The sequence below is a fragment of the Myotis nattereri genome (genome assembly GCF_964212035.1).
Source record: "Myotis nattereri genome assembly, chromosome: 12".
Classification (NCBI taxonomy): Eukaryota; Metazoa; Chordata; class Mammalia; order Chiroptera; family Vespertilionidae; genus Myotis; species Myotis nattereri.
Genome location: NC_138087.1, coordinates 8,943,158 through 8,970,553, shown reverse-complemented (window position 1 = coordinate 8,970,553; position 27,396 = coordinate 8,943,158). Strand labels below are relative to the sequence as shown.

Here is a 27,396-nt window from a genome sequence, read left to right as displayed (position 1 = left end):
AAAACCATTTCCAAGGGCAAACACATGGGAGAGGTGGGGTCTGGAGCCAACAGGACAAAGTGGATCCAGCTTCTCAGGGAAATGCCCTCCTGCGTCCCCCTGGAGAGGGGTTCAAGTTCCCTGCGTGAGGACTGCTGCACCGGACTCTCTCCTGGGGCCCTGGTGGCCGGTCCCCTCAAAGGTGCTCCCACACACACACCCTCGGGGGAACCCTCTCAGGAAGGATTGTACCATGTATACCACACACATGAACACACATGCACCACACACCACAGGATTGCACTTCCTGAGGCCTGGGGCCAGTCCTGGGGCAGAGAGACCCAGCCGCCTGGCCAGCACCAGGGGTGCTGTTTTCAGGGACAGGAATGACCTGAGCACTGAGAACAACCACTTGGAAAGCCAAGACCCTTGCCCACTGTGGAGCCACCCATCCTGGAAGGCTCTCCCCACCCCATTTCCCCAACCAGGAGGACCCTCTTCCAACCTCCTGGACCAGCCTCCTGGGCCTTCTCATGGTCCGCAGGGCAGTGTCCCCACCCCAGGAGGTGCCAGGACACCAGGACCCTCATCCAGCAGGCGAGGCGACAGCTGGGACAGATGGCCCTGCTGCTTCTAGCTTTCCTGCTCAGCACTGCCCCCCATGGAAACTCAGTCCAGCCCCTGCACACGCTGCTGACTGCCCGTCCCCCAAACACCGGGCCCCGCCCCAGAGCCTTTCCAGTGGGACAGGGATCAAGTCTCAAGGTCTGGAGACAAGGAACTTGACAGCCCCGCCAAACACAGGGCCACATTCAGGGGAGTCATGTAACCAGGGCACAACTTATTTCACCTACTGGGATCAACAGGAGGAGGTGAGTCAGGCTTTCCTGTCTCCTTATGGCATCTGGACTTCTCCTGGGCCCCCAGGTTGATGGTCACCAGAAGCAACAGACCTCCCACCCAAGTGGATGAGCAGCTAAGGGCTGCAGTGGGCGGAAGCGCAGCACCCAGTGACCCGAGCTACAGGAGGTGCCAAAACGGGGACAAGTTTCCAGCAAGTACTAACTGCAACTGCCCCACTCTGTTCAGGGCACGGGGTCCTGACAGAAACAAGGAAACCTCCGTGACACCGTTGTCCGGAGTAGCCCACCAGGACAGCCATCCACTTGACTGGAGGCTTCAAGGACCCTACAGCAACCTCAGGGATGACCCCAGGCCCAGACAACAGAAGAGGAGGAGCCCTGCTAAACAGAAGGCTCAGGAACACGGAGCCAGGGGGCAGCTCGCCCAAGAGGTTGGATGGTTGGTAAATGAGCAACCGGGAAAACGTGCAGTCCTGCGGGCCGCCCTGCACACGACCACGCAAACAGGGGAGCTGCCAGCTCTCAGAGACTCACAGGACCAGTCCTGTGGGGTGGAAATAAAACCACGTCAGGACAATGGTCGGTGAAGTGGAGAAACTGGGTCAGCTTCAGGACATGGATCTTTTGTTTGAGGGAATACCTTGTGGGGGCCCCAGGTCCACCAAGAACAAGGCATCTTTGTAGGGAAGGGTAATGTGGGGAGGCACAAACTTGCAGCTACAAGACAAGTAAGGTCTGAGGATCTGATGGGCAGCATGAGGACTAGAGTTCATAACCTTATACTATATACAGGGCACTTACACTATATACAGAGAACCACCACTTGGAAAGCCAAAGCCCTTGCCCACTGTGGAGCCACCCCATTTCCCCAACCAGGAGGACCAAGACAGTGTGAGCTCAGCGTCCCCACCAAAGAAAAGGGTGAGCTGATGAATGGGACAGTGGGCATCCTTCCACGATGTACAAAGGCATCAAATGATCACAATGCACACTTCACACACCTTACAATTTCATTTGTCAATTATACTTCAATAAAGCTGTAAAAATAAAACTAAATCTTGTCAACTGTGTAAAAAAAAGAACAGAACAGGGCCTCTTTGGACTCGCCCCTCTATGGTGCAGCCAGCCACGTGGACACGCAGTGTAAAGCATGTGTGTCCGGTGCTGTATCTGCAGCCACATACATCCTCGTGCAGCACAAGGGGCACTGGCACGCTCAGACAGGGCGTGTGCACGTGCAGACACGTGTTCCCAGGGCATCCCAGGGTGGGCACTGTCACACCACGAATGTGCTCAGAAAATATTTTCTGTGACACGAAACCCTAAATTTCTCAAGGGTCACCTTACTAGCATATTTCCAGAATTCTTTCCTGTTGTTCCCAAAGTAGATCCAATTGGAAGTGGCTCCCCATATATGCTGAACTTAGGTTGCCCTACTCTCTCCCTTCAGGTGGCGCATCTGTAAATAATAATTTAGTATCTGTAAGTATCTGAATGTCTAAGAGTAACCATTCAGTATCTAAAGCAATGGTTTGAAGGCCTCTGCAGGAGGACTCCCTTCTACAGTGTTTGACATCTCAGACTGGAACTAACCCATGCTGGTCCGTGCCTCAGCCTGTCTGGGAAGGCTGGTGTCTGCTCAGCTCTCTCCAAGGACCCCCACTGGGGTCAGATCCCCCTCGGCCTTGCAAACCACACATTCTGTGGCAAGGGGCCCCACATGTTCTCCCATGTTCTCCCCTCGTGTGGAGTTCAGCTGCCAGTCCACAGCAGAGAAACGCCAGGACACACTGGATGAATGTGACGTGGCTCATAAGCCCGTGGTGCCCTCCAAAGCTGACTGTGCACCTGGGTCCCCACGTAGGGTGCGACACTTGGGCATGAGCGTGCCTGGTGGCAAGACGGTTCTGCTGCTCTGGGAAACGGTCATGGGGCTTCGGCTGCTCCTCTTAGTGCAGTGGTGGCTCCATCCCAACCCATCAGCCTGAGGCGCCCACCCCTGCGGTGGCCCCAAAGGAGGGGAGGGGCTCTGACGGGGCAGGGCCATAGGGGCCTAAAACGATACCTGCACAGGGACCTCAGGGTAGCTCTGGCCATGGGTGCGGAGGGGCCCCTTCTCAGCAGACAGGCTGCCGGCTAACGTGCATTACTGGGGGTCACATCAGAAGGGGGTGCCAGAAGGGCAAAGACACCCCAGCCCAGCCTTGAGAGCAAGGGGTCCTAAAGTGGACATCCCCTTCCCATCCCTGGTGATTGTGAGTGGGAGAAGCTTGGCCACAGTGTCTATAAAACCAGAGTCCACAAAGCCTGTGCCATGGGAGGCTGGGCTGGGTGACCTCTGAACTCTGACAATATTACTTTTTATTATAAAAGTAATTTTATGCTCCTGAAAAACAAGATGGAAAGTAAAGGAAGTACAAAAGCAGTAGGAAAAGCAACACTCTCAGCCCTTTTTGCACACTGGCCTCTTTCCTTCCAGGGCGTTTCTGTCTCAACTAGTTAGTACCAACTCTCATGCTATATAAATAATGCTGTATCTTGCCTTTTCCCCATTCAATTTTATAACAAACATTTTCATTTACCACTAAAACCTGACTGTAAACATCACTGCTGGTCACTGCATAATTCTCTATTGTGTGAGTAATCATAATTTACTTAATCGTTCCCTCAACTCTATCATCTAAGAGTCCAGAATCCTTGATATAGTAAGTAAGTGGGTAAATGTCTCTATGTTTTTAAACCTGTTCCACTGGTTTTTTTAACAGACATTCCAGATAGAGAAATAGTTGCTTTAAATCAGAAGCAGGTTTCGGAGCATCTATCCCAGCAGCTGTGTACAGATGTACAGCGAATGCCTGTGTGGAAGCTCTGGGAATTACAGCCTTCCCCCTGGAATAAACATCCCAAGAGACTCACACAATCACTGGGAAGACAAATTTGACCCAAGAGCAAATGCAGTCCAAGGTCATATAAACAGAAGTACTGACTCTAGACCAATGGAGGTGAGGCTTCTGTCCACAGGCTCCACCACACCCCTGAGGACATCAACCTGGGGGCAGCCCCAGAGAGAAAGGCAGGTGGCTCTCCACAGAGGGTGCACCTGGAGAAGGAGGGACGCTGCTCTCCAAGGTCCTGTCCCACTGGAGCATCCTATGATCTGTTCTTTGCCTCCCCTGCCCAGAAGGACAAGAAAAGCAAAGATTAGGATATGGAAACCGGGACGGGCTCTGACTGAGCCCTGCCCTAGACCCCCAGCTGCAGCGGGTGGACCTGGAGCAGGAGCAGCACTGTGGCCCCCTGGGGCGAGCGCCTTCTGATGGGCCCCCAACTCCAAGGGCTCCTGAGGCCATGAGGCTAGGAAGGCACAAGCTGGGCCTCTGGGACACTTCAACAGCGTCAGCACCAGCCGAGGGGGTGCGGGAGAAAGGACACGAGCCGTGCCAGACCACCTCCAGCCCAGCAGCCCGTGCCTGCAGCTCCCGAGCTGCCCTGAGCACCAGTGTCCCATCCCCACATCGGGACCCCACTGGCTCAGAGCCGACTGAGGACAAGATGAGGCGCACACAGACCTCATGCACAGGGAGCACCAGGGCCCTCCATCCACCGAGCGATACTCACCGACAGATCCCGGAGAGCGCAGCATTATGCCTCACCCATAAGCCCCACCCTGAAGATGGGACACTTCCAGAAGGGCCTGGAAGGATTCTCTTGCCAAGCAGTGAGTAAGAAGGGCAGACTGCCAAGTGTCGCTGGGTGACTTCACCAGGAGCCTTCTCCTTCACTACCTAGCGGTGCGTGCCCGTCACGCCGACAGGCCAGTCCAGGAGTGACTGCGCCTCCCGAGGAGCGGACACGCAGGTGCATCCTCCTGCATCCACTGGGACAGGGGCCCCACCACAGGGGCTGTGGCTCAGGGGTCCCCGGGAGTTTAAGACCTTCCTGGAGTCCTGGGTGTCAGGAGTGACATGTGAGCCTGGAGACAACCTGGCCAGCTCTGCGGCCCCTCAGGTCTCCAGTGACCAGCTCAGACGGAGGCTGGCGGGCTGGCTCCGGACCCATAGTTTCAATGGGGGAGCATGCCTTGGGACCTCTGAGAGCCGGCCAGGCCCCCCATGACACAGTGGCCCCACGGAAAACACAAGCAGGCCAGCCGGGAAGGGCCCCAGCAGGGTGACGTGCAGGCCTGTACTCGGACAGGCCTCAGGCCTCCTCCTCCTTTCCCCAGAACCACAGTCCAGCTGGCCACAGCCCTCCCTGCAGGTGGGCAGTCAGGCCACACACTGAGGGTCCGGTCCTTCTGCAGGGACACCTCAGGGTCTGCAAAGAGCACCAGGCCAGGCTGAGAGAGGCTACTGGTGTGCAGCCTCCATTTCCTGTTTGTGAAAGAGGGGCTTGGATCAAGTGCTCCCCGAGACATCCCCCTTGCACATCCTGCTCCCACAGTGCACCTGGAGGGCAGGGGCCAGAGTGGACAGCATAACACGTGCTCCTGGATCAGTGGGCGGAGCTTCCACCCTAGCCAGCAGAAGCCCCAGCCTCAGTGTCCACAGAGCTGGCTCGAGAAACCCTGATCTAAATGCGCATTAGTTCCCCTGATGTGCCTGGTTTGGGGCCAGTTTCCGTTATTAAAGTTATTTCTGAAACTGAACCAAAACTTGCCTGCCTCCTCCCAGCTTTAACCCAGCACCAGGTTCCTTCCCACCTGAGGCAGGGGCAGCTGCCGAGGACCAGCAGGGGGAGAGCCTCACGTGCTCTCTGGTCCCACCACTGCCCACTTCTATTCCCGAGGAACACAGCCTCCACAGAGGGGAGAGGAAACCACGCGCGGAGCTGGAGAAGGACGGGAGGTGTGGGACTGGCTCGGAGTCGGGCCCGGGAGACGGCTTCACAGCTGCCTGCTCCAGGCTCTCCCCGCCACCCCCCAGATGGCCGGAGAGACTTCCGGCCTGAACCCCCTCGGTCACTGCCAGCACTGCCTGCAGGGCTCCACAGAGGTCTCAGGGGGCTGTGGGAGTCGTGGGGGGTGGGGGGCACACACTGGGCAGATCTGGGCTGAGGACAGAGGCACTTCTCACTGTCCTTTGAGGCAGGAAGCCAAGCAAAAGGTTCTCAGAGCCCTAGACCTGCACCCAGTTGCAGCTCAGAGGGGGGGAGATGTGGCTGAGCCCCTAGATGCGTGATCACACACTGCCTCTCACACTCACCTCCATGTCTGGGGCCAGGACCGAAACACAAATGCCTGATCCCTGCACAGTAGGTAGGTGGCAGGGATCTTGGCAGGCAGGGGCCCAGGTGCGCCAGGACCAGGGCAGGGCCGGCTATACAAACCGGGATCAGGGAGTCACCATGACGACATGGGCCCTGGGAACCTCGAGGCCAAACAGCAGGTGACACTGCCACCCTCCAGCAGCACGGTGGAGCTCAGGGCAAGAGCGACATAAGGCTGACTCTGACCTTCCCAGGGGGCAGGCAAGGTGGAGAGCCAGACATGCTGCTGGTCTCCAGGCCCTGCCCCCGGGGCCCCTAGCTGGCCTCAGGTCTCTCTCCATCCTGCCCCCTCATACAGGGCACACAGCGCTCTGAGAGAACCTGGTAAACTACAGATGCCGCACCCCTGCCTAGATGCAGCACTGAGGATAAAACGGGAGCTCCCACTCCTGGCCTACAGCCCAGGCTCCCACCGCATCTGCGCTGCACTCTGAGTCACCTGTGGCCACCACCCCGCTGCCCCAGCCATGAGGGCGCCCGGCACTGTCTGCCGGCCGGCCGCTGGCATGTGCTGCCCAGTGGTGCAGGGACCCACTGTCTTCCTCGGAGCCCTGAACCCCAAGATGCTAAGCTGGACAGACCCCCTCACGTGGCAGGCGAGTGCCAACCCCATGACTCCCACCGCAGCCTCCGTGCAACGCCCCGGCCTTCCTGAGACTGGGGTTCCCAGCCACGTCGGACTCAAATGTGAACACAGTCTGCGACCACAACAGGAACCGCACAAAACCGTCATGGCTGCTCACTACGGCTGTGGCGGGCAGGGAGGTTCCCCAGGTCTGAGCAAAGCCCCACAGACCACCTGTCAGCGGGTGACCCAGGCCGGCTGCTGGCCCTGCCCCAGAGAGGGCCTCCTCAGAAGAGGCAGGTCTGGTGCCCCTGGGAGCTGATGAGAAAAGAGGAGGCGGTGGCCGTGAGCAAGTGCCTGCACTGGGTGCGAAGGCGCGGCAGGAAACGCCCCTCCTCTTTTTATGAGCTGCAACTCCAAAGCAGAGCGGCAGAGGTGAGCTGGAGTGGTTCTACATGCCAGGAAAGAGACTCCACAGCACTCATGGCAACTAATCCTCCAAGTTCCAGAAACGTAAGCAGAAGGAGGTTTAGGGAGAACCGACGTCCTGTCCAACATGCACCCCTGTGTGGCTTCATGTGGTACCACGGGGTCCCTCTCCCCAAGGTGTCTGGGGAGCTCTCAGGAAGTCTTACCCGCCCCTTCCCAGCCTTGCTCACTTGGGAGGCAGACTGAATCCGCCGGTAGTTTCTAGAATTTGTCAGGATGCCACATGTCATGCTGCACCAGAACCCCAGGCCGCAGCCTCTCCCGCAGGAACATGGGGCCTGAATCCCCAAATCGGTGTCATCTCTCCAGCAAAGGCAGGTCAGCCAGGAGATGTATCCCATGTCCTGCTGGGACACACTCAGGTTCCACTTTCTCGCTGCCCTTCCGGCTCAGCCCCGTTTGTTGGAGATTTGCACCCACACTCGGCCTTAATAGGGCTTCTAAGGGTAAAGCAAAATAAGGGGCAAATGTGCAAAGTTACAAGATCTTCAAGTACCAGAGTTCACACAGCCAGGCTATGGGCTACTCATCGCTGCTCTGGGACTGCCAGCTGCAGGGGTGGAGGAGTGTCAGGAACCCAAGCTGAGTCTGGCTACCCCAGGGATCAGCACTGATGGGGCTCAGACCTCTCCAAGGCCCATCCAGACGTTCACATTGTCCCACTGTCTGGCACTGTGGGACACGTGCCCAGTCCACGGTGTGTCGGGTGTAAGGTTCACTCTGCACCTCTGTTTGAAGCAGAAAATGGCACCCCAATTGGGGAACCCAGGCTGGGGTGCATGCACAAGGCCAGAGGCTGCCCAAAGAGAACAGCTGACCATCCTGCAGTTAGGGTCCCCCGGGACCAGCCTGCCCTCTGGGGTCCCTGGCGCCCCCCATCACTCTCATCAATGCAGAGGCACTGGGGGCGGGGAGGGCAGCGCTGGGAAGACATGCCACAGCCGTCCCAGCCTCTCACATTGTCCTGTAAACCTCCACGTGCTGATCTCTCCAGCCTCAGTTTGCCGGTCCTCCCAATCAGAACAGGGCAATGGGAAGGCCAAGGTCATGTCAGCACACCCAGCAGCGGTCCCTGATCGACCGCGGTCAGGGTGAAGGAGACGGGGACCCACATATAATACAAGGAGTCCCCACATGTGGAGGGAAAATGCCTAGCGGGGAAGTGACAGAGGCAAAGCTCAGCAAACACTTACGGTTAGAAAGGAGAGCAGCACCCCTCCCCAGGCATGCAGACACGCTCTGGTCACAGGGCACCCACAGGAAAGCAGCTGCGCATGTGCCCACCCCAGCAGGTGCGTGGACACCTGCGCCCCGCACGTGTCTGGTTCTGGAAATTCCTCTGCCACACGTTAAAAGGTGATGCACTTTAAAAGGGTTAAAGTGCCAGCAATAAACAATCCTCAAAGGAAATTACAAAAATGATCCCACTTGCAATTGCATCCAAAGGAATAAAATACCTAGAGATAAATTTAACCAAGGAATGAAAGACTCATACAATAAAAACCATAAAACATTGCTGAGAAAAGTCAAAGACCTAAATCTAAGTTCATGGGAAGACATCTGTGCTCATGGATCAGAAGACATAACATTGTTAACATGTCAGTACTACCCCAAATGGCCTACGCTGCAATCTTCAATGCAATCCCTGTCAAAATTCAACAATCCTTCCCGCGGAAATGGAGAAGCCAATCCTCAACGTCACAGGGAATTGCAAGAAGCCCTGAAAAGCCAAAACAATATTTTTTTAAAAGCTCAAGGTTGGAGGTCTCCCAATTCCTGATTTCGAAACTTACAAAGCTATAGTAGTGAAAACAGTGTGGCACTGGCAGAAGTAGAGACATATAGACCAATGAAATGGAACAGAGTCCAGAGCTCATGCACATGGTCAAATGATATTCAACAAGGCCACCATAGTTTTTATTGAATGGGTCTTTCATAGGGAAAGATAATTCTTTTCAACAAATGGTGCTGGGGCAACTGGATATCCACATGCAAATAAATGACGTTGAATCCCTACCTCAAATCACATACAAAAATGAACTGAAAATAAATTTCAAAAAAAAAACTGAATATAAGAGCTAAAACTATAAAACTCTTAGAAAAAGGCAAAGGGGTAAATCTTCATGACCTTGGGTTTGGCAATGGATTCTTAGATATTACATCAAAAGGATAAGCAACAGAAGAAAAACTAAAAACTTTTTATACATCAATGGACATTATCACAAAAGTGAAAAAAACAGTCCACAAATGGGAAAATATTTACAAATCATGTATCTGATAAGAGTCTAGTGTCCAAAATATATAAAGGATATTTTCAATTCAAAAATAAAAAGACAACCCAATTTACAAATGGGCAAAGTGTTTCAATAGACACTTCTCCAAAGAAGATACACCGATGGACAACAAGCCCATGAATGCATGCTCCACATCATTGACCACTAGGGAAATGCAAACCAAAACCACCCTGCGGCGCCCCTCACCTCCACTAGGACGGCTATAATTTTAACAATGGAAAACAGCCAGTGCTGGTGAGGATGAGGAGAAATCAGACCACTCCTCCACTGGTGGTGAGATTGTAAAATGGTGCGGCTGCCGTGGAAAGCAGTTTGTTGGTTTCTCAAAAAGGTAAACATAGACTAACCATATAACCCAACCATTCCTAAAAGAATGAAAAACAGGTCTTCAAACAAATATTGGCATAGCCATAAGTGGAAAAAGCCCAAATGTCCATCAACAGGTGAATGGATACACAAGCTGTGGCGTACCCATACAATACAGCATTATTCCACCATTAAAAAAAAATCAATGAAGTTCTGATACATGCTACAACATGGACGAACCGAAAAACACACCATTATGCTAAGTAAAAGAAGCCAGACACAAGAGGTTTTGTTCTGTATTATTCCATTTATATGCAATGTCCAGAATAGATAGATCCATAGACACAAAACAGCGGTTGCCCAGGTTTGCGGGAAGAGGAGGGAAAGTTGTTGTTTAATGGGTTTGGGGTGATAAAAATGTTTGGGAACTAGATGGAGGAGATAGTTCCACAACATTTTGAATGCACTAAATGCCATAAACTGGGCACTTAAAATGGATAATTGCATGGTATGTGAATTTCATCCCCCAATTTTTTTAAAAAAGGATACAAGGCTGGATTCTCCATTTGCCTGGACAAACACCACCGACCTTCAATTTTTATGCTCTGAGGTCAAAGCCAGCCATTGATTGGAATTCTATGCTTTTTCATGGATGACCCATCACTTTGAGGGGAAGTAAACAGGCACTAAATTCTTATTTTTTTCCTCATCCAAGGATATGTTTTTCATTTGTGTGTTTGTGGTTGACTTTAGAGAGAAAAACATCAATGTGAGAGAGAAATATAACATCCATTGGCTGCCTCCCATACGAGCCCTGATTGGGAATCGAACCCACAACCTAGGTATGTTCCCTGACTGGGAATCAAACCTGCTACTTCCTCAACCTTTGGTGTATGAGACAACAGCTGAACCACCCGGCGAGGGCCAGACACTAAACTCTTAACACACAGGGCCAAGCGCCATTCTGGAGTGCACGGTTAGGGCCACCCACCAAGCCAACAAGCTGAGAGCCACGGCAGGCAGCACTATGGGAATGATGGGGCGGGGGGGGCAAGAGGAGGAGAGGTGCAAAGATGGAGACGCAAATCTAAGCACGAGGCAGGTGGGACACGGGGGCCACCAGAGACACAGAGGCCCTGTCCTCACCTGGAGGCCACCTTCCTGCTGTGAAGTTGTTTCCATCCATGTTGCATGTGTGAAACCATGGACACGAAGGGGGAGGTCAGTACCTGGTATTTGTTCAGGCCCTTGATCCAGAACAACTTAAGCCGGTGCAATCCCTGCCCCTGCCCCTGGGCGGAGGAGCATCTATCTCAGAAGGGTGAGGAGGCAGGGCGCCCCCTCCCTACTGGAAGTGGGAGGACAAGGAGGTCACTGCGGGAACCAATAGAGAATGACCTGGGACAAACCTTGAGGCCATGAAGGCCAGCTCCAGGGTGAGCCCTGCAGCGCTGTTATCACACTGGTCATTTAGAAGCCAAGTGACCACTCCGCCTTCCCCACACCCGGAATTTAGGAGTTAGATTCCTCTAGTTACCAGAGTCTAGTTAGTACATTCGATGTGGCACATTATTTCCTGGCTGACGCTCACTCCCAACAGCAAATCTGCACATTCTTTGGGAATAAGGCAAGACCTCCAAACCTTTGCCCAAACTCAGGCCGTCGGCAGCATACCTGGACCCCACAGGACCCACGCAAACGTGGGTGGCAGTGAAAAGGCTCACACCAGCACATTCCCTGCCCAGTATTTTCAATGAAAGCAAACACCCTGGCAATTCCGATGAGCCTAACTCCAAGTGACTCCCTATGAGACTCACCTCACCTGGGGAGGGTCGGCGGACAGGGCACCTCTGCTCTGCCTCTGGGAGCTGGCCCTCCCCCCCCTTGCCCTCCCTCCCTTCCCCCCGCCCCCCCCCCCCACCTCCTCCAGAACTTCTTAAATTCACAGGAAGAATTTCTCCTTTCAAAATGATTGTTATCTCTAAACATGTCAGGCCACACTCCATCTTCCTGGGGATGGCCCTTCCCTGGTATTTCGGAATCTCAGGTTCTAGGATTTAACTGTCAGATCTAATCACCCAGACTGCACCACTGAAGCTTGACCCCTGGCGGGCCCTCCTTCCCCTGCGAGTGCACACATGCTCCGCTGGCCAACAGAGCTGGCCATGAGCCCCACTGTGTCGCCAGGCACCGTGAGAGCCAAGGACCTCTAGCTGTGGCTCTGCCCCAAGAATCTTAAGGCTGGGTGGGGTGAGAGGTCACAAAGGCGACGAGTCCTGGAGGCGGTGGGCACGGAGAAAGGGCCCTGGCAAGGAGGGCAGGCAGAGCCCAGACAGACGAAGAGCACACAGGGATTGGAGGGGATCCACGCCAGAACCTGACCCCTTCTCACCACCGGGGTGCCCCCTCCCCCTTCCTACCCGGCACCTCTCACCTGAACAGTGGCTCCTGCCCTGCCCCTGTCACCAACTGTCCCCATGGCAGCCAAAGGGACCTGCCAAATCCTCAGTCCCCTCCCACCACTCCTTTGCTCAGAGCCTCCAACATGGCTGCTGCCTCCTGGCCACACTGCAGGCGGCCCCTGCACTGCCTCCTTGCCCCCGCCCGGCTCCTGCCCCCACGATGCTGCCCCACAACTCTGACAGGCTGGCCAGGCTAGCCTGGGCCTCCCGGTCTATGTTTGACTCCCATAGAAGAAACCCCATAGAGGCACGGAATCCACCGTGTTACTCCAGGAACCCCACAGCCAGTACGGCACCCCACAGAGAACATGCCCCCACAAGTGTTCACTGAGGAATAGATGAAGCTGTGTCACTGCAGGGCTTACACAGCAACTTCAGCTCTCAAACTTTTTAACGTCCACTTTACTGACTGGCCTCCAAGAACCCTTCAGATTCCACAGAACAGGTGACCGAAAGAGGGCCAGGAAGCTGTGGGATGTTTGCTGCTTTAACAGAATCATGCCTGTGTCCCAGAGACAGACAGATACTCTTCACATCAGGGTGGTGACAGATGAGCCACCAGGGTCATTTCGTAGAGCGACTGGTCCCCAGGCACTGGACACCTCCCACGGGCAAGGCGGAGGGACACGTGGGGTCTGGCGAAGACACAGAAGCTGTCTAGTGCTTGGCCCAAGTGGCTCTGTGGCACCCTAATTGGGGAGGAAGGTCCCCAAGGCCGACGTGGGTCCACACTTCCTACCAAACACACAGAGAAGACACTTGCTCACGAGGTGACTGGCTGCAAACTCCATCTCTTCCTCGTCACAGCCAATTCCCAGGCGAGGCCCAGGCAGTGCCAGTGATGGCTGGGTGGGCGGACAAGGTGCCCCGACTCAAGAGTGACCCGCCACGGCCAAGACGAGATGGAACATGGACTCCTGGCTTCCTGGCTGACCGTACTGTAGCCCACCCCAGCAGAGAGGCCTCCCCAGGGAACACGGGGAGGGGTGCTCGGGGATCACACCCTGGGAACAGGCTCTGCCCCTACAAAAGAGCTGCCCCGACTATGTTCTCGGCTGGCACGCTCCGCTGGCATGAATGTGGGTAGCCTCAGAATCCCCCTTCCAATCCCCTCAAAATGCGGCAGGCTGGAGAGATGTGATCGATCACAGGGGGGTGGGGGGCAAGACAGGGCCTGTTACTTGAACAGTGATGCTTATTTTCACAGGTACTACCTCTGGCAAAGGACACTCCAGTTCTGGAGAGAGAGTAAGGAGACCCGAGTGTAAACGGCACTGAGTCCTGGAACAAGAAGTGGGCAGCAGGGAGAAACCCGTCAATAACCTGCTGGCGCCGGCAGTCCGGATGACATGCTGCCCAGTGTTTCTGCCTCAGTGTCCATGCCCGCAGCGTGAGCGTGAGCGAGGGAGATGTGAACTTCAGTGGAGGTGAAGGATGGGGAAAGGGCAACTGTACCCTTTTGGTAACTAACTCTTCTCTAAGTCTAAAATTCTCTCAAAATAAAAAGTTACAAAGTATTCAAACTTTTAAAAAGTGAGATGAGCTGTGGAATATTAAGTAAACAGCAGGACCGATGGTAAGAGGATCTAGAAAGAGCAGCGGGCCATCCAGGAATTTCTAGAGATTGGGAAACACGCATCATGTCACACACCTCTCTGTGCCGAGGAGGCGGCCTGGCCCAGAGCTGCCAGGGCCCTTCTGTGGGTGGAGGGGGAGGGAACTCCCGGAGGGTTCGGCCTCAGGGCTCCCTTCTGCAAGTGAGTCTTAATAGATGTGGAGAAGATACGCCCCCTCTGCAGGGGGAAGGCCCCCTCTGACCCCAGGGCCATCCACATAGGTGGACACAAATCTGTGCTGATCAAAGGATCTCTGCCTGTGGGATCAAAGGAAAGACCTCAGACGAGAAATGAGAAATAAGGAGACAAGGCCTCCCAAAAACAGCCCTTTAAGGTGTCAGGATGCACCTCCTCCTGTCCTCTGCCCAGGCCAACCCAGCAAATGCCACCAGCCCCTCAGGCCAGCCGCCAGCTCCAATCCCCTACCTAGCTCAGACCTGGCCTTCCCTTCCCCGCAAGGTGGACAGGGCCCTGGCCGGACAGACAGAGGTCCTCCCAGGCCCTCACACCTCCCCCAACCTGGGCACCCCGGGGGGGGGAAACCCCTCACTCGCAGGGCACTGAGGGCCACCTTCTCAGCACCTCTGGACCTGAGGGGACCTGCGGGATCCGATGGCAGCTCTCCCCCTTGGTCCAGCTATGAACTTTGAGGGGATGCCAGTTGGTGGGTGTGCACAGCCCAGTGTTCACACCCCAGGCTCTGCTGCTGGGGGCGTGGGGTGGGGAGGGTCCTCTGCAGCCCCGGGCACCGGAAGGAAGGCAGCCGGGGAGGCCCAGGAGGTCTCGGCAGATGTCTTGCTTCACGGAGTCCCACCCCCTCCTCGCCGGGTCCCCGTCACAGGGACTCCGGCCTGGCGCTGACCAGTCTGGACAGGTCCTGTCACATCTGGCTGCCAGGCTCCCCCCCTGGGAACTGGCAGGACTCGACCCCACAGCCATGGGGATCAGGGACCACCCACTGGCACATGCCCTCTCTGGCCCCCTGACCTGATCTTGGTGGCCTCGGAGGGCACAGGGCCCTGGCCAGCCTCCGGCCGGTGCTGCAGAGGCCCAAACCCATGCAAACCTGTTGGAGCAGTTCGGGCAGCAGTGCCACCTCCTCTCCCTCCCCCTCCACTTACTTCTGGGTGGGAAGGGACCTCGGCTTTTGGAAACTAGGCGCAGGGCCAGGTCATGGCCACGGGCAAGAGATAAGCTTCAGGTCCCCAACCCCATCTTCCTCGGAGGAGAGCGTGAGGTCCCCGTCACACCGGGGTGTCCCCGCCGGGAGCAGAGGAGAGGGGCGGGGGGCCGTGCCGGCCAGCGAGGAGGCGGCCAAGCCGCAGCACCCACCCGCAGACACCCTTCTGTCACCCACTCCCCCGGGGCGAGCAGGCCGCCGGGACCGGGGCCGCGGGGCCGGGAAGGGGTCCCGCCCGCCAGGACGAGGCCGGGCGCTCTGGCCGCGGCGCTGGGTGGGCGCGCCGGCCGCCCCCTCCCCGGGCCCGCGTCCGCCCAGCCCCGCCGCGTCCGAGCCGCCGCTCGCGCCTCCCCGGGCCGCGCGGGGAAAGTTCCTGCAACTTCGCGGGGGAGGCGGCGGCCGGCCTGGGCCTCGGAGCCGGCCTGCGCCCCGCGGTCAGGCGCCAGGCCGCCGGCGCCCCAACTCCCCGCCCGGCCCGCCGGCCCCCGGCCCGCTTTGTGCGCGGCGGCGAGGGGCGCCCGCAGGCCTGGCCCCCGCCCCGGGCACAAAAGGGCGCGCGGCCGGCGGGCGGCGGGGCCGGGCCTGCGAGGCGCACGGGCCGGGCCGGGCCGAGCCGGGGCCGGGGCGGCGACCCGGGCCGGCCACGCTCACCTGCCGTGGAACCAGTCCTTGCAGGCGTCGCACTCGATCATGAAGCGGGTAACGTCGTAGGGCAGCCGGCAGACGCAGTACACCGGCACCGTCGCCATGTTCGCGCCGCCCGCCCGCCCGCCGCCCGCGCTGCGCTCCGGGTCGGGCCGGGCGGGCCGGGCCGGGCGGGGGCCGGGCGGGCCGGGGCCGGGGCCGGGGACGGGCCGGGGGAGCACGACAGCCCGCGCGTACCCGCGGCGCGTCCACACAAAGCGGGGCGCGCGCAGGCCCGGGAGCCGCCCGCCGGCCCGGGGCGCAGGGCGCGAGTGTGCGCGGGGCCGGCGTGCGGGACACAAAAGGGAATGGACGCGCGGGGGCGGCGAGCGGCGGGCGGGGAGCCGCGGCCCCACCGAAGGGACCCCCGGCCGCCGAGCGGCCTCTACGTCAGCGCCCCGGGTGGCGCCGCCTCCGCCTGCGGCCTGGCCGCCGCTCCTGCCGCGGAAGGCGGGCCGGGGACCTGCCCGGGAGAAGGTGGGCCGGGGACCCCGCTGGGGGACAGGGGGACCGGGGACCCCTCCGAGGGAGAAGGCGGCCTGGGGGTCCGTCCTGGGCGAAGGCGGGTCCGGACCCCGGTTAGCGAGAGAAGGTGGGTCGGGGGCCCATGGGGAGAAGGTGGGCTTGGAGACGGGCCTGGGCAGCAGGTGGGCCTGGGCAGCTCTCCGAGGGAGAAGGTAACGGGGGACCCTCCGAGGGAGAAAGTGGGCCCGGGGACCCGCGGGGAGTGGGGAGAAGGGAGACCCCCTGCAGGAGAAGACGAACGCGTGCCGTGCCAGGAGAGGGTGGCCAGGGTGTTATGGGGGGAACATGGGGAGGGACCTGCAGGGAAGGGGGCCGGGGGCACTGGGCGGGGGTGAGAGGTGGGCTGGGGGTACAGGAAACCCCGAGTGAGGGGTGAGGCCCCAGCGGATGTCCTTTTCCATGAAAAGGTAGAGGAGACACTGCTTGGCTCTAACTTCGTTCTGACTCGGCAGCGGGCAGAGGGCTCCTCCAGTCCCTTCCTCACTGCTCCCTTTCCTCCTGCCTCCCCCCTCATTTCTGGCTGAGGACACCCCGTCCTCCCTTCTACTGCCCCGGGACTTCCCTGATGCTCAGCTCCAGGGGGGCAGGAGCACTGGCACAGGTCAGCTCTGTAAAAAGGGAGCGAGTATCCAAAGCTGAGCTGCCCAGGAACGCTGGTCAGGGCCCCCAGGCCTGGGTGACCTGAGGGTGGGGAGGGCAGCAGGTGTCTGTCCGTGTTGGTGTCCCAGATGACAGCCCCATTGGTGGCTTAGGAGGAGGGGGTGTAGAGGTGCTGTGGGCCCGCAGCCTTTGCCCTGAAGTACTCCTCCCCCTCACCTGGCTGGTCAGGGTCTTTGGCATGTATGGGCGGCCGCTCCGCTGGCCGGGATCTTTTCTCAGGTGTCCTTCCGCAGACCCTGCCTGGCCCTCCCAGCTGCTGTGCCCTTCGCAGGGGCCGGAGCAGAGTGGGCCCCTAAATTGGAGTAAGGAACCTGTGCGCTCCCTCACCCTGTCCCATCTTGGCCACTGCAAACTCAGAATTACAGACCCAGAGCAGGAAGTCTGGTCCGGACCATCCCACAGCCGCATCCTTGATGGGCCCTCGGCCTGCGACCAGCAGCCTCTCAGGGCCACTTGCAGGCAGTTCAGTTGAAGTCTTCACTCCAAATTGAGTCAAAATCTGCCCTCACATAGTCAGCCATCCTCCCCCAATAGGGCCCCGCAGCAGTGCCTTAGCTGGGAGGTAAAGCATGAGGAAGATGAGACTGGAGGAAGGGGAGGCAGGAGGGGGATAAGCTTCCTCCTCCACCCTTTCACACCTTGGTGAGCTGCTGAGGGTCTGGAGCTAAGGCCTTCCTACCTGAATTCCAGCTGTCACCCTCCCTCCTTCCTCCTTCCTCCTGGGGACAGCCTATATGGCTCTGAAAGGGAGTAACTCTTGGACCACTGACTCCCTGAAGTGAGCTAGGGCAGATAAGCAGTGCTCAGCCTGCAGGTCAGAGTCTGTAAGGAGGCCGAGAGACCCTGCCTGGGCACTTCCATCACCTTCCCCTCCAGCGGTGTGGTCCACGGAAGCCGGAAACTTCTGGAGGCTACTGTGTGCAGAGGAAGCCATCCTGACTGGGCATCGTCGTCTCTGACACTTCCATTTCTTTGTTTACAAACAGTGATCGTCACCCAGCATTTGTCGGGTGCACTGTGCTCAGTTCTTCCAGACCGGACCACTCTCACCAGCTGCTTCCAAAGCACTCAGAACCTCCCCTGGGTGGTGAGTACCCAGTCAGCACCACAGGACACCGTGGGTGTTACTGCTGCCACGTTGGAGATCAGTATCTAGATGGGTGTCATGGCTGGGTAGGATTGGTGCCATTTCCAGAAGTGAAAACTGACGCTCAAAAGAGTTAAAATGCCTCACAAAGGAGGTCAGCTGGCTGGTGAGGTGGGGGAGCAAGACAGGAACCCAGGCCAAACCCAAAGCCTATGCTGCACCCCCTGGCCACCCTCAGGGAGCCCTAAACACACACAGCAGCTGGGAGCCTGTAATCCCACCCGTGGTTCACTGCTGACGCTGGAGAACGGACCTGCATCTGGAAGTGTCAGTGAGACGCTGCTGTTATTCAGAGCTCTTCCACGGCTGTCTGCTGACCACAGACTGAAATAAGCCCAGACATGGGTCCCAAGCTCTCCCTCTATTGGGCGTCTTCTCTCTATAACTTGCCTGTTCTCTCCCATCAGAGAGTTCTCCTCTTCTCCAGGTTCACCCTCATTTCTTCAGCAGGTCTGGAGCACCTGCGTGTGCCCAGCAGTGCTGTAGCTGCGTGGTGGCCCTGTGGAGCTTGTACTCCAGTAAAGGGAGACCCACACATATGCAAGTACTCGTGGGCTGGGTGCCGCCGTGTCCTTAGGACACCAGCCCAGGGTGGGCAGTGGACAGAGGTGACCTGGGAGCAGAGGCCTGGACCAGGCAAAGCTACACAGAAGGGAAAGACGGCAAAGGGAACTTCCTCGTAGGGATCCAGAAAGGAAGGGGCTGGTGGCTTCAGAGACCCAGGTGTCCTCTCTGGCCATAGGCATACCTGGAATTCTGCTGCCCCGAGCGTGGTGGCCGCTCCACATGATCTGCCATTGCCTCAATACCCACCCACCAAGTCTGCTCCATCCCCCAGGGCGCAGCACCCGGGATTCTGTGAGCATCGACCTCACCACCCACCCCAAGTGGCCTGGCTTGCTTCAGGGTAAGGGGGTGGGCTCTCAAGGATGTGGTCCCTGTGCTGCCCTTCACCCTGGTGCTCCAATAAAGCACAGCTGTGGCACTGCATCCAGTTGTGAGCATCTGAGACCAAGACCTGTTATTCACCTTGTTGCCCAAAGGAAAACAGCATTTTCTATTACATGTTCATTCAGTGAGTCACTCAACAAATTGCACTGAATGCTAGTGCAGAGATTTTTTAAATTGTGGTAACATACACCATAAAATTCACCATTTTAACTGTTTTTAAGTGTGCTGCTCTGTGGCATTGAGTACATTCACATTGTTGTGCAATCATCACTGTCACCCAGCTCCAGACATCTTCCCAAACTGAAACTCCTCCTAGTAAACACTAACTCCCCATTACCTCCTCTCCCTGGCCCCTGGATACCACCGTTCTACTCTCCATCTGTATGAATTTGACAATGCTGGCTATCTCATATAAGTGCAATCATACAGTGTTTGTCCTTTTATGACCGGCTTATTTCATGTAGCCTAATGTCCTCAAGTTCATCCATGTCAGAGCATACAATCGATTTTGTATGTATATACTAGTACTAGAGGTCTGATGCATGAAATTCATGCAAGAACCTTGGCCCCAGCCCCCCACCCGCTGCCCAGGCTGGGGGCCTCTGCCGCCTCTGCCTCGGCCCGCTGCGGCTTTGTCCGGGAAGGAAGGACATCCAGTCTAATTAGCATATTACCCTTCTATTATTATAGATCATTTGGTTTATCCATTCTCTGTTGATGGATACTTGGATTATTTCCATGTTTTGGCTCTAGTGAATTATTCTGCTATGAACATGGGTGTACAAATATCTGTTCAAGTCCCTGCTTTCACTTCTTTTGTGTGTACATACACCCAGAAGTGGAATTGCTGAACCATATGGTAGTTCTATTTTTAACTGTCTGAGGAACCACATACTGTTTCCCACAGCAGCTGCACCTTTTCACATTCCCACCAACAGTGCACAAGGGTTTTCATTTCTCCACATCCTCATCAACACTTATTTTCTCTCTCTTTTTTTTTGTTTTGTTGTGTGTGTGTGCGTGTTTGTTATTATAACCATCCTAATGTGTGTGCAGTGGTATCTCATTGTGGTGTTTTTGCTTTGTTTTGTTTTTTGGTTCCACTGAAACTCCATAATCATTGTGATTTTGATTCACATTTCTCTAATGATTAGTGACATTGAGCATCTTTCATGTGCTTATTGGCCATCTACATATCTTCTTTTCTTCTTCCCCCTCATGTTTCCTTCTAAGAGTTTTATCATTTCAGCTCTGAAATTTAGGTCTTCGATCCATTTTGAATTTTGTATATGGTGTGAGGTAAGGTTCCAGCTTCATTCTCTGGCATGTGGATATCTGGTTTTCCCAGCATTATTTGTTGAAAACACTGTCCATTCCCCATGGAATGATCATGACAGCCTTGTCAAAAATCATTTGACCATATGGGGAAGGGTTTATTTCTGGGCTCTTTATTGTATTTTATTCATTTGTATGTCTATTTTTATGGTAGTACCACACTTTGAAATCAGGAAATATGAGTCCTCCAGCTTTATTCTTCTTTTTCAAGATTGTTTGACTTACATTTTTGTATGAATTTGAGGATTGGCTTCTCTATTTCTGCAAAGGGCTATTGGAATTTTGACAGGGATTACATAGAACCCAGTAGATGGCTATGGGTAGTCTTGGCATCTTAAATATTATTTTATGATTCATGAAAATGGGTTGTTGTTCCATTTGATGTGTCTTCTTTAATTGCTTTCAGCAATAATTTGTAGTTTTCAGTGTATAAGTCTTTCGTCTCCTTGGTTAAGTTTATTCCTAGATATTTTATTTTTTTGATGATACTGTAAATGGAATTGTGTTCCTAATTTCCTTTTGGGTTTATTTATTCTTAGTGTGTGGAAACAACAGATTTTTGTGTGTTGATCCTACAACTTTGCTGAATTTGTTTATTCTGTTTTTTGTGTGGAATCTTTAAGTTCCTAAATCTTGATGATTTCCCATAAGATCATATCATCTATGAACAGAAATAATTTTACTTCTTCTTTTCTAATTTTAATAAGTTTTCTTTCTTTTTCTTGCTCAATTGCTCTGAACTTCCAATACTATGTTAATAAAGTGGGGCATCTTTCTCTTGTTCCTGATTTTAAAGGAAAAGCTTTTTTCTTAGTTTTCATGTTATGACGTTTGCTTAGGCTTTTCCACATATATCTTTTACTATGTTGAAAAGTGTTTTCTATTTTTTTTTTTTTTAATCCTCACTCGAGGATATTTTCCCATTGATTTTTAGGGAGAGTGGAAGAGAAGGAAAGACAGAAAGAAACACAGATGTGACAGAAGCACATCGATTGGTTGCCTTCTGCACACGCCCTGACCAGGGCCAGGGCCAGGGAGGAGCCTGCAACTGAGGTACATGCCCTTGACCAGAATTGAATCCAGGACTCTTCAGTCAATGCTCTTATCCACTGAGCCAAACCAGCTAGGGCAATTTTTTTATATTTTTATTGAGCATTTTTATCATGAAAGGGTATTGAATTTTGTCAAATGCCTTTCCATCTAGTAAGATGATCATGTTTCTATTAATGTAGTGTGTTATTACATAGATTGATTTTTATTGATTTAAAGGATGTTGGGCCATCCCTGCATTCCAGGAACAAATTCTGTTTGGTCATGATGTATGATCCTTTCAATGTGCTGTTGAATTTGGTTTCCTGGCATTTTGTTGAGGATTTTGCATCAGTGTTCATAAGGGATATTTTTTGCAGTATTTTCTTATAGAGTCTTTGTCTGGCTTTTCTATCAGGGTAATATGAGCTTCATAGAGAGGATTAGGATTCCCTCCTCTTCAATTTTTTGGGGAGAGTTTAAGAAGGATTGGTGTTAACTTTTCTTTAAGTGTGTAGTAGAATTCACCAGTAAAGCCACCTAGTCCTGGGCTTTTCTTTGTTGTTGTTGTTTTTTAAATTGTTTATTAATTTTTAGAGAGAAAAACATTGTTTGCCTCCTATATACACCTCAACTGGGGACCAAACGTGTAACCTAGGTATGTGCTCTGACTAGAAATCAAGCCATGGCCTTTCGGTGTATGGGACGAGGCTCCAACAAACTGAGCCACACAGGCCAGAGCAGTTTTTTATGTTGCTTCAATCTCCTTAACAGTCATAGGTCTATTGAGATGTTCTACTTCTTCATGATTCAGTTTTGGTAGATTGTTTCTAGGAATTTGTCCATTTCATCTAGCTTATCCAATGTGTTGGTATACAAGTAGTGCAGGTTTTATAGCAGTGAACAAGGCAGACACATTTTCTACCTCCAAGGAGCTCATACGCCAAAACGGAAGAAAGACAGCCAATAACTGTCTGGGTGGTAGTGGGAGATACCAGAAGAGAGATACTAGGTCAATGCTGGCTGGATGTGTGCTTTTGTAATCGATGAATCCATGTAGCGAATACAAAGAGAGTTCTAAGACTGGGCCCTTCTTGGGGTACCAGGACCAAGCTGGTCTAATCCAGAACTGATTGAAATAAGCAGTGACCCATGGGAAGTGTGCCCTTTCTTCTTTCCTCCCTTCCTTCCTTCCTTTCCTTCCTCCTTTCCTTTTTCCTTTCACCTTTCCTTTCCTCCCTTTCTTTCTGTAATTCTCACCTGAGGATATTTCCCCATTGATTTTTAGAGACTGTGGAAGAGACAGAGAGAAACATTGATGTGAGAGAGACACATCGATTGGTTGCCTCCAGCACATGCCCCAACCAGGGCTGGGGATCAAGCTTGCAATTGATGTATGTGCCCTTGACCGGAATCAAACCTGGGACCCTTCAGTCTACAGGCTAACACTTTATCCACTAAGCCAAACTGGTTAGGGCAAAAGTGTGCCCTTTCTTGTTGACCATCTCTAGGATGGCCCCGTGGTGTTTGGAAGCACTGAGTTTATAGACAAAATCCCCTCAGCTGGGTGACCATATAATTTACTCTCCAAAAGAGGACTGTAACAAAATGCCAGAACAGGGGCAAACAGGCTTTTCCAGGCAAACTGAGACCAGAATGGCCCTCCCACAGTCATGTCTGCAGGGATGGGCATGCACCAGTCACAGGCGTGAGCACAATGTGATGTCTGGGTAGGTCTGCCAAGGGTGCCTCCAGCTGTTTGCTTCATGAGCTGCCAAGGCTGAGGCCAAGGCCGTCCTCAGCACCTGCCTTTAAGTGGCTCGAACTCTGCCTGGGCAATTCCCACCCGACCTCCAGGTCATTACTCAGACTCCCTGACACCTCCCTCGCCCATAGGAAGTTCCTTCTTTTCTCTGCATTTTCCTTCATAGGACTTATTACCATTGCTGTTGCTTTTTCATGTATATTTATTTTCTCTTACGCGCATTTCCATGTGACTGTTCTTTTCCTGCTCGGATGAAATGCCACAGCACAGGGAGGTAGGTCTCTGTCGTGCTCACGGCTGTCTCTTCAACAGCCAGCACACTGCCAGCCCTAGCAGGTCCTCCGTGAAGTGGGTTTGAGCGCGCTTGGTTAAATACCAGGTGAGGATGAGGCCCTCAGCCTGACAGCAGCTCTCCTGTTGTAGAAAAAGGAGCACAGTTCCTTCTTACTACGCAGGCAGTTTTATCCCACTTGGAACTGTCCCCACGTGGGTCCGCGCAGGCCACTTCCAGTTACCCTTCTGTGTCTCAAGAAAAAAGAAATGTGCAACCAGAGCTAAGACACACCCGGCTGAGGTGTAGCCCATGGGTTCAGACAACTGGGCAGAGCATGATCTGCACTTACCAGGATGGCGGCACGCTGGGGGCATCAGCTGCTGGGGCTGCCATAACAAAGGTACCACCGACCGGGTGCTTTAGAACAACGGAAGTCTGAGGTCAAGGCGCCAGCAGAGCCGCGCCCCCTCTGGAGGTGCTGGGAAGGGTCTGTTCCAGGCTTTTCTCCAGCTTCCATCAGTTTCTTGGCTTGTGGCAGCAAATCTCCAATCTTCTTCACAAGGCCGTTTTGTGTGTATGTGTGTCCAAATTCCCCCTTCTTATAGGAACACAAGTCCTGTGGATTAGGGCCCACCCCATGTCAGCGTGACTTCCGCCTAACTAATTACACCCACGACACCCTATTTAAGGGTCTGAGGGGCTGGAGTCAGGACTCTGACGTGAATTTGAGGAGACACAGTCCAGCCCCCTGCACCGGTGAGGTGTCTAGTGCAAAGCCAGCTTTGGCCCTGTCTGCAGGTCTGCGGCCCAGACTGTGCGAGGGACGCTCACAGGACAAGCAGGGAAGCCCTGCATCCCACAGCCTGGGCCCGTCTGGGGAGAAGGAAGGTGGCTCCAGGCAAAGCGGCGGCCTCCGCAAGGCTCATTCTACCAAGCGGGGAGGAAAGGGGCCAGTAAGTTAGACATTCTCAGAACTGAAGGTGCAAGCACTGGAAACCTTACCCACATCAGGAAAGGACCGGCACTCCCCCTTTGTCCTTCAGGGGGTGACATGGATAAGGGGGCAGAGGGTGAATAACTTCTTAAAATTCGTGTCTTGGCCTGGGTTTTTAGCATCACAAAAGAGCCAGGGCATTGGAAGTTCTCTGTCAACTGGAAAATGGAGAAACTGAAGACACAGTAAAGCATCAGAAGGGAAACGCCACCTTCACTGGCAATGGGAGCACATGAGAGCCAGAAATCATTTCCCATCTTCCTGGCCAAGAGGTGGGAGGGGGTGCAGTCAGTGCTGAGGACCCAAAGGCCCTTCCCAGCACCCCACCCTCTGCATGCGTACCTCCTGGCAAAACGCTGACCGTCTGTGGGGTGTGCATGCGTCCTCTTCCTTGACCTGGAGTCCACTCACAGCCTCCCAAGGGCCCCGCACGTCCCCAACCCTGCAGTGGTGACTCACCCCTCGCTGGCGGGCTCTCTCCATCCACCGCCCCGCGCCTGGGCCCGAGTCCACCCCTCCCCGCAGGCCGCTGTCCTTGGGGTCCACAGGTCCTCCCTGCCAAAGGCCCGGTCACCTCGTCTGATTCCCCTCATCTTGTCCGAAAGTCTTATTTGTACACAGCACGCGTCTACTGCTCCCCTCCACGAATGTAAAGGCCATGCAGGCGGGGCCCTGGGCGCCTAGCAGTGGGCCCGCCGCGGGCAGGTGCACCCTGCGCGGCCGCCCGGGCTGTGGGACAGGGAGGCAATGATCCAGGTGGGGAAAACGTCGCAAAACATGCATGACAACCTGATTATTTTCTGCAACGAAAATAAAAAACTATATATTGCATAGAAAAAGGAAAGATAAAGAGCAAATGTAAACAGGTGTCTCAGGATAGAAGAATTACTGGGGACTTTTGCCTTTCTGTTTACTTACATTTTTAAAAGTTACTACAATAAACGTTACTTTTGAAATGAGGAAAAGAATATTTATTAAGACAACAAAAGGGTCGACGCCGGGTCAGAAATCGCCCGGTTTCAGGACGCGGCCCTGGTGTCTGGGCAGAAGGGCCGGTGTTCCCAGCGCCCCGCCGGCCCCTCACGGTTCTCCACGCGTGGACCTGCCCGGGGCACAGGCCGTGCCGGTCGCGGCAGCGGCGGCCCTGGGAGCTCGGCCACCGCGGAGCGGCCTGCGGGGACCCCGGCCGAAGGAGTGCCGCACGGCGGGGCCCCGCACTCCCAGGGGGGCTGCGGACAGGGCGCGGGGTGAACCGCGGCGGGACCAGCCCCGCGGGTCGGACGGGTCCGCGAGGAGCAGCGTGAGCTCCGCCTCCGCCACCCTGGACCGCGGCGGCGCCAGACTGCACTTCCGGTCCGCGCGCGGCGCCGCAGGCCGGGCCTGGCCTCCCGCCGGGCGGGGAACTCCGGCTGGGACGCGCTGCCCAGACCGGGGCGTGCCCGGCCGGCGGCGCCCGGGGCACCGACCGTGCAGGAGAGGCCCGCCGCCCCCAGCGTCCCCGAAAACCCGTCGGCGCCCCGCGCGCGGAACTCCGCTCTGGGCGCCGGCAGTGAGGACGACGCCACGGCAGCAGCGGGCCAGGCCCGGGCGGCAGCGCTGGAGGCGCGGAGGGTGCGCGCGCCCCGTGCGCTGGGGGAGGAGCCAAGCAGAGCGCCCTGCTCCCCCCCGGCCCCCGGCCCCCGGCCCGCGCGGAGCCGGCCCGCCCCACGCCAGGCCCCGCCCCGCCCCACGCCAGGCCCCGCCCCGCCTCACGCAGCCCCGCCCCGCCCGACGCGAGACTCCCTCCGCCCACGGGCCGGAGCGCGCAGCCCCGCCCGCCAGCGTCCTCCTCCGACTGCGTAGCGGGCGGGGCCGAGGCGAGTCTCCCTGCCGCCGGGTCCCGCCAGCTTCCCCTTCCGCCCCGGGTTCCGCGCGGAAGGCGCCGATCTCGCGCCCGCAGCCGCGGTGCCCGCAGGGGCAGCTCAGGACACGCAGAGGGCCAGCCCTGAGCGGAGGCCGGCCGCAGGCTCGGGACGCCTCCCGCTTTCCAGCCGTGTCGCCTGCCGTGGGTGAAAGCTGCGCTGCGGGTGGTGATAGTGTCCTGATAGGATGGCTGGAACACCCAGAACAGTGCTGCTGAAGTAGCATTTCCTAGTTCGGCACCATTATTGAGGGGGTCAGAGCACGAGATTGACAGTGGATCCTCAGAAAACAGGCACCAGTAAAAACGAATTCCGTCGCCCCGTCCTGTGCTCAGAACTCACTGATGTAAAAACACGGTGGGCGGGAAAGACACGGCTGCCCGGCACAGTAACGCCAAACAACTTCGGGAAATTCATACCCCACCTCCCAGTGCGGGCGGTGCATGACCCCCCAGGAGCGGATAGGTCGGGGTGGGGCGATGTTACAGGTCAGAAACCTGACCAACAGCCAGGTAAGGTCAGTCCTTTGGTGCCCTGTGAACTGCATGTGCCCCGGAGGAGGGACATTCCACAAAATGCCCAGCAGCACCCTCCAAACTGCCAGGACAACCAATGCAATGTAGGGGACCCCAGGACAAAAAGGGACATTGAGTAAAAAGCCGAGTAAAGTATGGATTTGGCTAATGTTTAAAAAGTGGTTTAGCCGAAACCGATTTGGCTCAGTGGATAGAGCGTCGGCCTGGGGACTGAAGGGTCCCAGGTTCGATTCCGGTCAAGGGCATGTATCTGGGTTGCGGGCACATCCCCAGTGGGGGGATGTGCAGGAGGCAGCTGATGGATGTTTCTAACTCTCTCTCTCTCTCCCTTTCTCTCTGTAAAAAATCAATAAAATATATTTAAAAAAAAATAAAAAGTGGTTTAATCAAGACCAAATTTATTTCTTCCTTGGGCTTTTTAAGAAACAATAACTTTATTTCTAAGCCTACTCTATCATAGGGACTGTCTTCTTTGTAACAAACTCAGACACCAGCATCATTTCCACATTAACGATGTATGTAAATTCCTTTAGAGCTGGAAACCTGGAATTACTTGCAAAGGACAAAATATTT

At 55.3% G+C, this 27,396-nt stretch overlaps 1 protein-coding gene across 2 annotated transcripts in view; it reads right to left on the bottom strand.

Moving 5' to 3' along the window:
- PHF2 (PHD finger protein 2) overlaps nt 1–15,805 on the bottom strand; it is an 89,520-nt gene extending 73,715 nt beyond the window's left edge. For both annotated transcript variants that reach the window (XM_081103528.1, XM_081103529.1), the window contains exon 1: nt 15,674–15,805. In XM_081103528.1, the coding sequence (XP_080959654.1) occupies nt 15,674–15,771 (98 nt within the window). In that variant the 5' untranslated portion in view covers nt 15,772–15,805. The remainder of the gene's footprint in view (nt 1–15,673) is intronic.
- Between the last annotated feature and the right edge of the window lie 11,591 nt (nt 15,806–27,396).